Source organism: Euphorbia lathyris, chromosome 2 (assembly GCF_963576675.1).
Source record: "Euphorbia lathyris chromosome 2, ddEupLath1.1, whole genome shotgun sequence".
In the NCBI taxonomy this organism is placed as follows: Eukaryota; Viridiplantae; Streptophyta; class Magnoliopsida; order Malpighiales; family Euphorbiaceae; genus Euphorbia; species Euphorbia lathyris.
This window is the reverse complement of record NC_088911.1, coordinates 27049880-27066288: the sequence shown is the minus strand read 5'-3', so window position 1 is coordinate 27066288 and position 16409 is coordinate 27049880. Positions and strand designations below refer to the sequence as shown.

Sequence of the window (16409 nt, the reverse complement as noted above, 5' to 3'; positions counted from 1 at the left end):
GTAAAAAAATTCCCAATTTTGGGTTATGTTTTACAATTGGACAAGTTTAAGGAGTAAGTTGTTACAGTTGAAAGTTGAGGGGGACAGTTGTAACATTTGGACAAGTTCAGGAGGTTATTTGTGTATTAGGCCTTAGTAATATACCATGGTGTGTAACTTTTTTTTTCTTTTTACAATTTGTGAGTCCATTTATCGCAACACCTTAAAATAATATTTTTAAAATAAAATATTAATTATTTTTAATTAATTAATTAATAGTTTTTTATGTAACGAACCAATTAAGTAAAATATTTCATATACCATGGTGTGTAACGTTTGGGGCAATTTTATCTCTAACGTCTAAAATGATACAATTTTATCCTTAATGTTGGAAGCCAAGAGCAATTTTACCCCTAACGTTGATAAATTGGATCAATTTGAGAAATAATTCATCAAACTGTCTTCTCGGTCATGAATAATAGTGTCTGAAATTGATCCAATTTATCAATATTAGAGGTAAAATTGGTGCAAAATTATAAAATTGATATGCAATTGGTGCAAAATAAAGAAAAAAATGACTGTATTTTATAATAGTGTCTGAAATTGATCCAATTTATCAAAGTTAGTGATAAAATTGCTCTTGGCTACAAACATTAGGGGTAAAATTGCATCATTTTAAATGTTAGGGGTAAAATTGCACCTGACCCAAAACGTTAGGTATATTTGATGCGTAACAACCCGAGAATCCCGGAAATGGATGATTACGAGTCGGAAACATTATAATTTACGTTTTTTATCAAAAAAAATCATGAAAATAATGTATGACAATTGAACGATTTTGCATTTTTTGTCACCAAAAATTGAACAATTTTGCATTTTTTGTCATAAAAAATTGAACAATTTTACATTTTTTGTCTAAAATTTTTTTATGTAGAATTTTGCCCCCCGCTCCCTCAAATCCTGGATTCGCCACTGGCTGTATCAAATAATCAATGTTATTAAATTCGGACCAGATCGGATCAGTCTGACCGGGAACCGATGGACCCTTAGAGAACCCTTGGAAATCGGAGTTGGACCGGTGATCGGTGGTCGAACCGGGAACCGGTGCAATCCCGGTTTTCTAGAATTTAATTAAAAAAATTTGAATATTAAATTAAAATCTTCATATTTTAGCAAAAGGGTCCGATCTAAGGGATCCAATTTTGAAGCGGTATTCACGACGCCCACGTTGTGCAGGTGCGCCTCTAACTCGATGATAATTCGAGTGCACCCTCTTGCGCGTGAGAGAGTCTTTTTTCTAGTAATTTGTTAAAGACTTATAAAGGCCATGTACTTATAAAGTAGTTAAGATTCTCATTTCTTTCATATGTGGGATGAAAATAATTAATTTACTTTTATCTTCTTTCAAACCATTGCAAGTGGTTCACTTTGAGCATCAATTTCTCATTCACCACTTGTCCATTTTGAGTTATAATATACCGTTAAAAAGGTCTCACAGCATAGAATATGTTGACATATTTCAAGTTATTCTAAACTTCATTTATCCTTTATATATTTAAGTTCGAAGTTGACCAAAAATGACAAACTAAAAGTTGTTTATAATTTATTTTGAATATATCATTTATAAAAAGCATTTTCAATTAATTATATATATCTAATATATATATATTATTTATTTATTACGTCATCCGGTCTGAGCAAGTGATCCGTGACTCAGTTATAAATCTGGTTTGATGTCCGGTCCGGTCCGGTTCTGATAACATTGGAAATAACTTGTTGTATTTGGATAAAAGTTAAGGTAAGTAATGGTTTGATAATATACTTTTATTTGGTTTGATGGTAAAGTAAGATAAGATTATACACAAAAATTACTCTTATATCTTTACTCTTATATCTTCTATTTCTATATAAACTAAATAAATTCTAATCAAATTAGTTGTTTAAAAAAACAAATTAAATTACTATTTACTAATTTATTAGAAATAAAGGGTCAAAATCACCCTTCAACTTAGTATGTAGGGTACCAAATCAATTATGGATATCAATTCAACCCTCAAAGTTAGCATACAGAGTCAAATTAACCTATGGTCAGATCAGTCCTAAAAATATAATATATTTTTGATACTCATACTTTCATACTTTAACATGCTTATACTTGATATCTGAATATATTTTTATACATATGATAAGTCTAAAATTTACTTGTTTTGAGCATGTATTTTACTTTGATCGTTTGTTTATTTTGTGTGTTTTATTGTTATTTTGGGAAGATTTTACTTCTATGTTTTTGTGTTAGGAGTTTATACTTGGTGATTCGGGATGATTGGAGCACATTCGGATGAAAAACGGACGGAAACCAGCTTTGGAAGACAGTCAGAATCACGGGCGTGAATAAGTAACTCACGAGCGTGACATTCTGCCCCAAAAGTTCCAAACAGAATCGCGGGCGCGACATGGCCACTCTCGGGCGCGACCTGCCTTGCTCCTGCACTTCGAATTTCTCCAGCTTTTGGCGAAACGACGCGACCTTTCACCGAACCAACACACCATTCGAATAGTTGGATTTAATATTGTTCTTGGTTAAGTTTCTTAATTTTAAACCGAGAGACTAGATTAGGATCGATTATTATTTTAAGGAACTGATTAATTAGATTGATTATTATTTAACTTAGATAACAAGTTTAAAGTTGTAACTTTGTTGATGCATGAAAACGTAACTAGATAATAAGTTTAATATTAAAGTAACTTAGATTTATATTTATTTCAAAAAACCAAAATTCATCATTCAATTCTACTATAGACTTAAGAGAAAACGAATCTTTAATAAAAAATAAATAAATTTTATATATCAACAACTAAAAAAGTTCCTCGTGGGATCGATATCTTTTATTACTACACACGAATAACGTATACTTGTGGAATTCGCCTAACAACATATATAAAAACTATTATATTCTGCATAACGCTTTGGCGTCGATGCATTTCTTTATATGTCAACGAAAAAAACCGAAGGGTTTAGTTGTTTTTTGTCACTATTTCAATGAGTTTCTATCAGAATTTATTGTTCGTGACCCATACTCTTATTTTGAGGGATATTTAGAGATTTCTTTTATTAATGAAGTTTTATACTTTATTTATTTTTTCACATTTTATCACTTATAAGAATTATTATTTTTTTGAAAGAATAAATGGAATTATATTAAATCATCAGAAAGAATATTTGTAAGAAAAGGTGGAGGACATGCCCACTCACCTTGATCAGACTTAGAACTAACCGCTTTCGCTAAGCAATGAGCCGCTAGATTCGCTGACCGGCTAATATATGAGATTGAAACTAAATCTAAATCTCTCAACAAAACACAACACTCTTGAACAACATCTGATAAATAGGACCGGTTTACGCTTTGATGTTGTATAGCATTTACTACCTCTAGACAATCGGATTGCACTTCCACTTGGGTAATATTAAGGCGTTTGATCCAACTAAGCGCTTCCCTTATTGCTATTGCTTCAGCTATCGTGGGATTGAGTAGTAGAGGAAGACCCACCATCCGTGCATTTAAGCAGACACCAGCATGATCCCGGATTAGAAGACCGTATGAGCTGAACCCCGCTTCACTGTTCATTCCTGCATCGACATTACAAATCAATCTGTCCTGACCAGGCCTCCGCCAGCGCTTCGACTTTATCCTTGGCTCTGTCTGTAGGCTCTGCGTTCCTTTTTGGACTGCCGACCAGTTCTGATACTCGGTGTTTGCTGCTGTCAAGACCGAACCTGGTAAACTAAATTTATTGTCCTAGGCAGTCCGATTACGATTCTTCCATATATGCCATAAAATAACTGCAATAATTTCCAGCGACGGAAGACGCACCTCAAGCAGTTGTTTGAACCAGCTGAAAAAATCATGGACTGCTTCCATTCGATTATCTGTAAAGAAAAGCCCCATACCTGACGTGCGAGAGGACAAGACAAGAATATGTGGCTCTCATCTTCCCTTGATTCTCTGCAGATTGGGCATCTGTTAAGAAGCCCGTTGTGCCTCTGGTTCAGATTAGCCATAGATGGTAAGCATTGTGCTAGTGTCCTCCACAAGAAATTCTTGATCTTCGGCGCTACATTCATGTTCCATAGAGCCTTCCAGTTTACTGAATTTGTCTGCTGATGTATCCTTTTCCATGCTTTAACTCCTATCAGATATCCACTCTTCACTGTGTACTCTCCATTATTAGTATGTTGCCAGAGCCATGAATCATTTTTTCCCGGCCAACCTCTCGGAATAGACAGTATCAATCCCTCATCTCTGACATTGAACACCTCCTGAATCCTCTCTCTCCTCCAGCTGCCATGACAGTCTAATAAATCGCTTACTCGTTCCACTATATCATTGCTCTCTTGTATGCTTGTGGGGAAAGGGTTAGCGTTATCAGGAAGCCATGGGCTTTCCCATACCTTGGTCGTGCTTCCGTCTCCAACTTTGCGTCTAAGCCCTCTGCTTAACAAATCTCTGCTCGCAAGGATACTTCTCCATGTGAAGGACGGGTTATGACCCAGCTGTGCCTGCAAGAAGTCCCCTTGGGGAAAGTACCTCGCCTTTAGCGTTCTAGCTGCTAGTGATGTCGGGCTCTGTAGTAATCTCCACGCCTGCTTGGCTAACAACACCAAATTGAATTGGTGAATATCACGGAAGCCCATACCGCCATCCGATTTCGGAATACTTAATTTCTCCCAACTCTTCTAATGGATACCAGAGGACCTCAAGCCATTTGATCTCCACCAGAAGCAGTTAAGTAATTTGTTCAACTCACTACATAAGTCTTTGGGCAAGAGAAATAAACTCATTACATATGTTGGTATGGCCTGTAGAACGGACTTGATCAGGATCTCCTTGCCTGCCCGAGATAAAAACTTTTCCTTCCAGTTGTTTAATCTAGCCCATATTCGATCTTTTAGGAATTGAAAGGCTTGTCCCTTACTTCGTCCGACATCAATCGGGGCTCCCAAATAGCTATCAAGAGCCGAAACCTCCCTAACTCGTAGTTCATTAAGGACTTCTGCCTTATCTGTTTGTTTGGAATTGGGGCTGAAGAATATGGATGATTTCTAGAAGTTGATGCACTGGCCCGAAGCTTTTGCATAGTGGTTCAGGCATTCTTGTATACATTGGGCTTCGATTCTGTTAGCTCTAAAGAATAGCAGACTGTCGTCTGCAAAGAATAGATGTGAAATCTGAGGAGCCTGTCGTGTAACTCTAAAACCATGAATTTTCCCCGCTCTTTCTCTGCTTGATAAAATTGCCGAGAGGCCTTCTGCACAGATTAGGAACAAGAAGGGGGAAAACGGATCACCCTGCCTAAGACCTCATTGCGGAATGATAGGCCCTACTTCCCTGCCGTCATGAGCAATAGTGTAGGATACAGAGGTTACGCAATATCCCAGCTTCACAAGCATATGCTCAAGAAAACTCCATTCAACCCGGTCGTATGCCTTACTCATATCCAATTTCAGTGCTGCCGTACCCTTCTGACCATGTCTCAGCCCTTTTAGCTTATGGACTACTTCGTATGCCACCAGAATGTTATCCGAGATCAATCTACCTGTCAAAAAAGCGCTTTGGTTAGCTGAAATAATTTCCGGGAGGGTCTGTTTAAAGCGATTTGCCAACATTTTGGTGAGAATCTTGAGTAACACGTTGCACAGGGCAATAGGGCGGAGATCGGACACAGTTCTCGCCTCTTGTTTTTTTGGGATAAGAATAATCAGAGTTTTGTTCAGCTGCGTAGGAACTTGGTTTGTACTTAGATAAGCCAGACAAGCCGAACTAACCACCGGGCCCACAATATTCCAGAACTTCTGGTAAAATCATCTGATAGTTTGGACCATATGCGTGAAAGTATTTGGTATTGGAGTCTCCGTCTCTGAGCCAGAAAAGTTTGGCCCGTTGCCTCCAAAATTCTTCTTGCTGTTTTAGAATTTTTGAGAACTCCGTCGACGCACTTCTGTACTGTTCTGATTCGTATTCATCCCTTCTTCCCCGATAGCTGTCCATTATTTTGCGCAGGTCATCCAACCTCTTTCGAAAATTGGATTCTAGTAGACAGCTCCAATCCTGAAGCGCCTTGCTGTAATTCTGGATTTTAACCTGTATCGGTTGTTCGGCCTCATTCTGCCAAGCACTGTCTACAACTGATCCGCATTGCTCTTCTTGCAACCAATTATTTTCGAACCGGAACCTCTTTACTGCAGCTCTGCGTACCCACACTTTTAGTTCTAATAACAGCGTCGAATGATCAGACGCAACCGTTACTAGGTTCCGGAGTTTAGAATCAACAAAAGCTTCTTTCCACGTGATGTTAACCATTGCCCGGTCAAGATTCTCTTCCAACCATTTATTCGTGTATCTCCCTGTTTCCCATGTGAATTGGTGGCCTTCCATCGTAACCTCATGCAATTCGTTATCTTCAACAGCCTTCTTAAACCCTTCTAATAGCCAATTCGGTTGTTGTCGGCCGCCCCGCTTCTCACTTCCATGAAGAATGTCATTGAAATCTCCTATACAGCACCAGGCCATACCATCCTGTTCCTTGAGGGATCGCAGCAATTCCCAGGAGGCACGCCTTCTACTACGCTTGGGGTAACCGTAGAATCCAGTAATACGAAACGGAGTGATGTTTGGTAATGTAATGGTTGCATTAATGAAGTTGAGTGAGGAGGACAAAATATCCACCTGAATTTTTTCTTTCCAAAAGAGAGCCAGTCCGCCCCCATGCCCTGCTCTGCTCACTGCAAATTCCTTTTGAACCCAATCTTTCTACCCACCTCCTGCACTCTCTCCTCTTGAATCATAGTTTCCATTATAAAGATCACCATAGGCTTATGAACCCGAATAAGGTCCGATAACACTTGAACTGTACGTGAGTTGCCCAGCCCATGACAGTTCCAACTGAGAAGACTCATTGCGGGTGGCGGTCCTGGTTTCCAGGACTCACCAAATCGTCGTTTTTTGGGGGTGGCTGATTCATCGACATCCATCTCCCTTTCATCTATTCTCGGTCTCTTCGGATCGTGAATTATACCTTGAGCAGGGAGCTTACTTGTAGTCGGTTTTGTTAACCTTGTGACATGTGAGCCAAAGGTCCTGATTATGGAATCAATTTTCCTAGAATTGAGTACCGAGTTCCCAGCCCCTGATTCCTTCTGCTGTACTGTGCAATTTTTCCCAGCTCTAGTCACATCCTCCTCCTCCTCAACAGATTCTCGCAACCATTCTTTTCCGGCTATGATTCCATTCCGACGAACCGTCGCCCTGAGACAGCTCCCATATTGCCGCTCTAACGGTGCTGCTGGATTATCGAAGAACTGCACACAAAACTTATCGGAATGGCCGATTATCCCGCAATAAAAACAAAAACTGGGCAGCCTTTCATATCGAAAGTTAATCCAAAACCACTCTCCACCGTTACGCTTCATCTTCTGACCAAGTTTTAGCGAAACCCTAATGTCGATAGCAACCTTGACTCTCAAGTAATTGCGTCTGAGCCCCGTGAAATTCTTCTCATCTGCTTCGATAAACACGCCAATGCTGTTTCCAAGGAGCTTACAAATTGCCTCAGTCTGGAAACCTACTGGCAAGTCCGCAAGCTGGACCCATATTATCAAGTTACTTAACTCCACCTGCACAGCCTGCTCCATAGTATTCAACCTTTTAATAATCAGTACATTCTGATTGAATGTCCACGGGCCGTCATTCAAAACACGCAGCACGTCCAGTTCGTGATAGAACTGAAATAGGTATCGCCCCTCTCGGTCAGTTTCCGTGATCGTCACTCCTTTCACTGGTCTCCATATGGAAGCCAGTGTGCACTTCATGCTTTCAAGGTGAATTGGTTTCGCCGTTAGAAACTGCCCTACGATGAATAATGATTCCTGCGCTACAATTGCAGGGATTTCTTCGCTCGGAACCACCAGGCCCTCGTCGTTCTCATCCTCCAGGCGAAGCCTGGCATACGCCTCAAGTATCCCTTTGCCTTTGTCCATCTTCCTTACTGTCAGACAACAGCTACCGGTGGTGAAAATTCTCGGTTTCCGACGCCGACCAAAGTTTGAGCAAGAGTTTTGCCCTAGTCACAATCCTTCTCAACCGAGAAGACTAAAACACTCCAACAGGAGAGACCTTAATAAAATAGCTGTTTACTGCACATGTTCTTATTTTCTCGAATACTTAATAGAATTATTTCATTAGCAAAAATAATTAATACAATTAAAATTATAAATTCAATTAATTCTTATCCAAATTGGTGTATGTTCTCTTTATAAATAAAATATATCCGAAATTTATTTGTGTCATATGTTATTACTTAATATTATTATTTCCAGTATATAATATTGGAGCACTAATATTATTTTGAGGGTATTCTAAAAAAATACTATTTTAAGGATTTAGTGAGGTTTTGTATGTGTTTCAAGGATTTTTATCAGAATTTAATTATTCGTGACCCACACTCCTATTTCAAGGAATTTTTAGAGATTTCCTTTATTAGTACGGTTTCAACACCTTTTAAGCATGAAAATAGATATTAGGTATCAAAATGTAAACATGATAAAGTTTAGATATAAAAAATATATTATACTTTCAGAGTTGATTTGATCATGAGTTAGTTTGGCTTTTAACCCCAATTTTAAGGACTGAGTTGAGTTCAGTCCTGATCACATGCACCTTAATGAGCATGTAAAATTTGCTAATTCACCGTTAGATCTATGCTTATTAGAATCCTAAGGTGGAGATTTAAAGCATCCTGAGGCTTTGATTTAATAAGCCTATATCTAACGGTGAATGAGCAAATTCACTTTCTCGTGAAAATTCCTGGAGTTGATACATAAGATATAAGACTATATTGACATTGCAGGTTAAGTTTAGGAGGCTAATTTGACCTTTTATTCAATTTATTGGCTATTAATTAAAATCCCAACTATTACTAACTAATCTTACTGAGACTGAACCACTAAAAAATGTATTCATGAGATTGGAAACAGACTCAAATTGATGACCTGTAAAACATTATCCTAATAATTTTTTGGGTAAATTCCAAAAAAAAAACCAATGTGGTTTGATGTTCTTCCAAAAAAACCATTTTGGTTTGTTAATACAAAAAAAAGGACTGTGGTTTGCGCCGTTACCCGAAAAACGGAAAATGGCTTAACACCGTTAAAGTGCTGACGTGGCACAAGGATAAAATGGGAAAATCGATTTTTTTATTTTATTTTTTATTTTTTTCCCTCTTCTCTCTCCTCCTTCTTCTTCTTCTTCCTTCTTCTTCTTCCTCCTCCTTCTTCATCTCTTCTCTCATTCTTCTCTCCTTCTTCTTCCTTTTTCTTCTCTCCTTCTTCTTCCTCCTACTTCTTCTTTTTTCTTCTCTCCTTCTTCTTCTTCTTCACTCCTTCTTCTTCCTCCTCCTTCTTCTTCTTCTTTTTTTTCTATTCTTTTTTTTTTAATTTCCCTTACTCGAAGAAATCTGGAAATTTCCAAAATCTGGAAATTTCCAAATTAGTGAGAGCAGACCAAACTATATAATATTGGTCAGATTTAGTTGTTAGTATTATTATTATTAGTAATATGGATATAAATATTAGCACAAGCTTTACGGTGGTCCATAAGTTTTGTTATCTTCAATTCACGAGTTGCAGCTGACTTTGTGTGGTCAAGGCAGCTCCGTTTGAAATAATGTTTTTCTTGACAGAGATACGGGCTAGGCTTATTCCGCTCTGCTATTAATCCACTCTCTTGTCTCTCTGCTATTAATCCAATTTCTCTCTATTAGGGACTGTTTGGTTTTGGTTCATAGAAATAAGAGGGAATAGAAACAGGAAGATATTAAGAATAATTTTTCATTTTTCTTGTTTTATGCATCTTTTTATTCTCTTTTGTTTTGATTGTAATAAAATGTATAATAAAAATATAACTTATAGAAATCTGTTCCAGATTTCCGACGGAAATCTGGGAATTTTCCAGATTTCCAGAAATCAAGAAGAAGAAGAAGAAGAAGAAAAATCAATGAAAAAATCAATGAAATTCACCAACTTAACCCATTTAACAATGTGGAAAAATAGGAAAAACGTTTTGATAGAGAAAAGGATCCGGAATGGAACGATTTCGAATATCGACTCATTAGTAAAAAAAAATTCACCTACTTTTGAATTACCGAAACAAGAACTTTATGTCAGAGTGGAAGCACCAAAAGGAGAATTAGGAATTTTTCTGATAGGGGAAAAACGAAAAAAAAACAAAACTAAAGTGGGAAAACTTGAAAAATGGTAAAAAAAAACGTCATAGAAAAAAAACGTGAAAAACGGAAAAAATCAATGAATAGCGGTAAAGATGAAAAAACGTGAAAATGGAAGAATGTGGAAAATATGAAAAGAAACGTGAAAAATGGAGAAAATACAAAACAAAGAAAAACATGAAAAACGCATTGTGAGGTCATGGGTTCGAATCACATCCAGGTCTGGTGGGGATTTTTCTTTCTTCTTTAATGTAAGCGCATTGTGCGCAAATTTTTTTAAAAAAAACATGAAAAACGACATAATGTAAAAAAAGAAAAGACGTGAAAAACGCAAAGACAAAAATGAAAACTGTAAAAACGTGAAATATCATAAAAACCATAAAAATGATAAAATAAAAAAATGTCAAAAACATTAAAACATAAAAAAAATGTGAAAAACATGAACAACGGTAAAGATGAAAAAAATGAAAAACTTCAAAAAAAAGGAAAAAAACTACAAAACTTCAAACATGAAAATAAAAATAAACACATGACGAGAAAAAAAAATAACGGAAAATCCGTGAAAAACACGAAAAAATGTAAAAACAAAAAAGCTTAAGAACATGAAAAAAAAACCTGAAAAGTGAAAAACGGTAAAGATACATAGAAGTGACAAAACAAAAAAAAACTGAAGTGTGAAAACACAACAAAAAATGTGTAAAAATGTAAAAATCCTAAAAATGAACAAAACATATTCTTTGCATATTCTTATGTTTTTCACGTTTTTATCGTTTTTGTGTTTTTTTCTGTTTTTTCCATTCATTATGTTCCATTTTCCCGTATTTCGTTTTTTGTTTTACGTTTTTCACATGTGTTTTTTCGTTTTTTCACATTTTTTCTACTTTTTTTTTTTAATATATTAGTTTAAAATACAAATACTTTCACTTAGTGAAAAGTTGACATGAACAAACATTGTAAAAAAAATTCCAATATCATAGCCTGGAAATTATTTTATTTTTCAACAAAAAGAATTTCTTATTTAGAGTTTTAGGTGGTTGGTTAAGAATCTCTTTTTTATTTTTATACATTAAAAAAGTAGTTTTTTACAAAACAAGAATCTTAGAGTTTTTTAAAATCAATTTTTTCCAACAACAAAAGTAGTGGATAAATCAAACAGACCCAATCTTTTCCAAAATACAATATTTCCTGCAAACATATTGGGTCATGGTTCCAAATTTGGAAATGTGATATTCATTTTTTTATTCATAACTAATTTATGTATGATGATCATTACTAAAAGATAGAGTATGAAGATTTAGCCTGTGGATGAATGTGCATCAACACACGCAGATTTAGGGAATATCAGGGATGGAAAATTCATTCTAACATCAATTTTGGACATAAAGTTAAAGTTGTACAAACTTATTTTTACCACTTAAAGCCATCATTTTATCTAACAATGATTGCTCTCTTCGCATATCCTCAGCGATATAAAATTGTTCCTGTTTCAATTTGCTGATTTTATCTTCAATTCGGGATCGTTCTTCAGTTTTAGTGCAGTTGTTGGAAACTACTGGGAATATCACCTCTACATCCTTCCTGTAAAGAAGATGAGCAATGAAAAATTGAAAACATTAACACAGTAACAACAAACAGCACAAGACTTACGTATCACCGAGAGCAAAGAACCCGTTTTTCTTTATAATACCGCCGTCTAAAGACAAAGCTCCTTCAGTTATGCATGGAAGAGCATGAAGCATATCAGTTCTGGTTTTATAGACTTGCAGGTGTGAAAAGAGGGTATAGAATAATGTCTCTCTAAGACCATGTCCATTTGGAGTTACACATGACAAATTTCCAGTGTCCATATTGATCATGTTTACTGCAAAATCAATGAAGCCGGTTGGAGATGATCCATTTGGTAACTTTGGCATTGGAAGAGCTAGCTTCTTTTGTGGATCACCATTTATGAAACCTCCGGCATATGGCCTAATAATGCAAAATAAAATATTATATTCAAACATCTAGATATAGAGATGCTTTTATTCTTGCAGGAATAAAGATAAAAAAATGTAGAGTCTTGCCTGGACTCTTCAAGACAGAAAACTAGAAAACGGCCACTGATTTTCTTTCCAATAGAAAATCCAAGGCCTTGAAGACCAGCAATGCTGCTTATCTTTCCTTCTTCATAAATCTCTAAAAGCTTCACACTTTCAGAAGTCCTGCAGACTATTGCTAGCATTTTCTCCAGTCCCAAATACTCCGACAAAAGCCTATTCAAAGTATAGAAATTATAATAAAAACTATTATTAGTACTTAATTGATGTAAGCTTTTAGTTAAATTGGTTTATTAAAATAGCCAATTGGCCTTTCTGAAATTGCTAAAAGTGACACATGTTTCATTTTCTAATCAACATTTTACAGTTTAATCTACCACGTAGAACTTAGGGGATAAATCATGATGTCATTTTAAACAAGTTCAAAGGGGTAATGGGTAATGATACATCTCCTAAAATCAAAAAGAAAGAAGGGAAAGCTAGTAATTAACCTGTTGAGGACATGATTATCAGTTCCACCAAGAATTGCAACTGTACCAAGCAAATTCATGGCCAATGGCATCGATGAGAACTGTTGAGGAAAACGAGTTTTGAGTAGATGGAATAAGGAAGCTGCTGTTTCTTCTTGCTTCATTATTTGCTCTTGTGTTTCTTCCTTATTTGCTGCTGTTTCTTCTTGCTTCATTATTTGCTCTTGTGTTTCTTCCTTAATGTGTCCTGCACTTGTGGAACTGTTTCTCCCTGATAATAACTATATGTTAGTAAGTAACAACTAACTTTAGATTGGTCAAAAGAAATAGAGAAATAGAGAAAAGGAATGAACCTTGTAAATCAAGTATACGTTCATCCAATTGGTCAGATAGAGACTTCAAAAACTTTAGATTATCCTGGTGCTTTTTTATCTCTTTTACCATGCTCCCAATAGAACCACTCTAAACCAATTCACCATTAGATTAGAATCATTAATTAATTAGTTCTAAAGCTATGTTAAAACAATCATTCACTGCTTAAATTAGAACTCATAACTGATTAAAGCATATAAAAACTTCAATGTAGTACTTTTACATGAAAGTTGTCTCCATTAGCTTGCTGAAAAGCTGCTGCGCCATACATGTTTTCATTTTCCCTATTTTGATTTTTCAAAGGCAAAGAGGCCCCAGGATCTTCATAAAATTTATTATTATTCTTTTCAAAATAAAATAATACTATTTTCTTTATGACAACCATCAGGGATAAATTACAACTATGGAGACTAATTTTTATTCTCACTAACAATATCTCATTCAACTATATTTCAAAAAAACTAAAATCACCCAAGTTTATCATTTGCTAGCCCAAAGAATCAAAGCTTTTTAAAATCCCAAATGACTTTTTATCGAATTAAAAAGCCCAAATAACTTCTTATGAAATCCCCAATGACTTTTCAATATCCCAAATAACTCTTTATCGAATTAAAAAAGCCTAAATGACTTTTTACAATCCCAAAATAGAAAAACCCTCAGAATCAAAGCTTTTTTAACAGCATATTTATCATCAAATCATCTTTTCTATTTTCAAAATTTTGTTTCCATACACATATCATTTTTTCACTCACAACCAAACAACATCTAAATCACATTAAATTAAATTAAAAGGTTACCAAATCTACAACAAAGAGGTACGGAAAAGTGATTTTCAAAAGTTATCATACTTTTATTTCAAATTTTAAAATCGAGTCCCCATAATGTCTTGTAAGGACAAAATCGAATAGTTATGGAGTCCCCATAATTTACCCCATCATTTCGTACTGATCTACAGATGATGAAATTAAATGAAAATGATGAGATGTAATGTAAGACATGATTAGGGATTGAGGAAGAGGTGAGAGTTTGAACTACGTTCGTCAGTTTTGGTAAAACCCTAACATCTTAAAACTTAAAAACTAAGAAGGCTTACATTTTTTTTTAGCCAAACAAGTTTAACAAAAAGGAAGTTTAGCAATCATAACCAGCAAGTAAATATACAAGTTCAGAATAAAGAAACCAGAAAAATGTAAAGGAGTGAAGAAAAAGAACCTTGTTCATTTTGACAATGGAAGAAAATCGCAGAAAATGCTTCTTTTTCTCTTTGGGTTTTCTTCTCGGATTTATAGGCTGTGTAAACGTAAACACACACTGAATAGTAGGTATCTTTTTATCTTATATAGGACATTTCGGTGTCACACGTTTAACGGGGTAGGTCACACTTTTTTTCCTTATTGGTTTGTTGACTTTTGTGTAAGGATTCTCTTTCTAATTTTGTAGAATTTCAAATTAAGGACTTGTTTGGTTTTTGTTTAATGTAGTTCTTAATTTTTTTTAATTATAAATATTGTTTGGTACTTGAAGATTGATATTAGTGTTTATTATGATTATAGGGATATGGTGTAAAAATACTTCTACCGTTGACAGTTACGAGTAATTTTATCTATAACGATTAAAATGGTATAATTTTACCCCTAACATTATAAGCCAAGAGCAATTTTACTCATCACGTTAGTGAATTTTGTTAATTTGAGAAATAATTCATCAAACTGTCTTTTTAATCACGTATTTTGTCATCTACACTTCGCATATGCGTCATTGAATCACTCATTTGTAACAGATTACAAACACATGAATAGATGTGAAAATGATATAAATATAAATTAGAAAATTATACTTTATTTTTTGTACGAGTTGGAAAAAAAACCAAAATATTTCGTCGGATATAAAAATATTAATCTCAAATTATATTACTAAATCCCAAAAAAAATATGAATTTTTTTTAAAACTAGTCGGTATGTAACCGGTGCAAAATAACAAACAAAATATGTGTGTTTTCTAATAATTTCTGAAATTGACCTAATTTGTCAATGTTAGAGGTTTAAAATTGCTCTTTAGTGCCAATATTAAGAATAAAATTGAACAATTTTAAACGTTAGGAGTAAAACTCACTAATGGAAAAATGGCTATTAGTGACGCCCATTGTGACGCATGTCGCTATCAATAGCGACGGTCCATGTGACGACACTATCAATAGCGACGCTCGTGTGTACCATGTGTAGCGATTGATGGGTCAATAGCGACACTCTTAATACATGTATGTCACTATTAAACCTCTAATTTAAATGAATTTATCAATAGCGACATATGTAGATAAAGTGCATCACTGTTGATTGGACAATAGTGATGCACGTAAGTCTCGTGCGTTGTTATTGAGCTTACATAAATTGTTAATTCGTTCATCAATAGTGACGCATGTTAGTAACATACGTCCACTTTAAAATGTTTTCACACGGCGTGTGGAGTTTCCCACACGTCGTGTGGATGCCTTGAAGGACGTTAATGTATTTATATGTCAGTTTATTAATAACGATAATAAAATAATAGTTATTACTTGAAAATATGATTTGAACCACCTAAATTGTTATAAACAAATTATATGACCTCCTAATATGATATTAGCGGACTTTTCGATGGTTAGTGTTAACATACTAATTTAAAAACAACATAAATTATTTAAAAATAGTACCATCTTTTTATATTTTTAAAAATTATCATTAATATATATGCATAAAAAAATTACATGTAACCCAAAAACACAACACGAAATCGATACTAACCCGAACAGGTTAATACGATTGTGACACGAAAGTTTTTGGCTTGGGTTTTGGTTTACTCTTTTTAACACGAATCCGAAAATGACACGACTCGAACACGATAATTGACAGGTCTAATTCCATCACACCTTCTCCATCATTATGTGAACCCCTTCCTTCAGTACTTTCTAATGTAGATGTGGGGCAGCTATGGACCTTCGGAGCCGAATATCTTCTCTGTGCAGGGAGCGCTCCCTAGAAACACTCTAACACCCAAGTTAATTTATATAGAGAGAGAAATAAGAGAATAAGAGAGAGAGTAATCAATGAGAGAGAGAGTGTGTGTCTAGGTCTTTTTATTGGTGGTTGAGTGCCCCTTTTATAGATAGAGCAAATGTTCAAGTGGGCCTCGAGCCCAGGTTGAGTTAAAGTGGGATGGTCCTGGCCCATATCCCTTATCAAGTACCCCTCCTCCCTAATTGATTAGGTTGTCGAACCGTCCGATGAACCCTTTGATG

General features: G+C 35.3%; 1 protein-coding gene across 1 annotated transcript; it reads right to left on the bottom strand.

Annotated features, from left to right (window-relative positions):
• Nucleotides 1-11551: 11551 nt before the first annotated feature.
• On the bottom strand, nt 11552-14413 carry LOC136220452 (protein DEFECTIVE IN MERISTEM SILENCING 3-like). The gene is made up of 6 exons (XM_066008268.1): nt 14348-14413; nt 13117-13225; nt 12785-13034; nt 12321-12509; nt 11905-12225; nt 11552-11835 (listed from the first exon to the last, which is right to left on the bottom strand). The coding sequence occupies exons 1-6, from the start codon at nt 14354-14356 to the stop codon at nt 11643-11645; spliced, it is 1071 nt and encodes a 356-aa protein (XP_065864340.1). The 5' UTR covers nt 14357-14413; the 3' UTR covers nt 11552-11642.
• Between the last annotated feature and the right edge of the window lie 1996 nt (nt 14414-16409).

Bases quoted from the DNA above. Each gene is read 5' to 3' on its own strand.
- LOC136220452 (XM_066008268.1), bottom strand. The intron at 13,035-13,116 runs GTTCATTCCTTT...AGTTATTATCAG, and splicing joins ACGTATACTTGATTTACAAG to GGAGAAACAGTTCCACAAGT. The intron at 12,510-12,784 runs GTTAATTACTAG...TACTTTGAATAG, and splicing joins GATAATCATGTCCTCAACAG to GCTTTTGTCGGAGTATTTGG.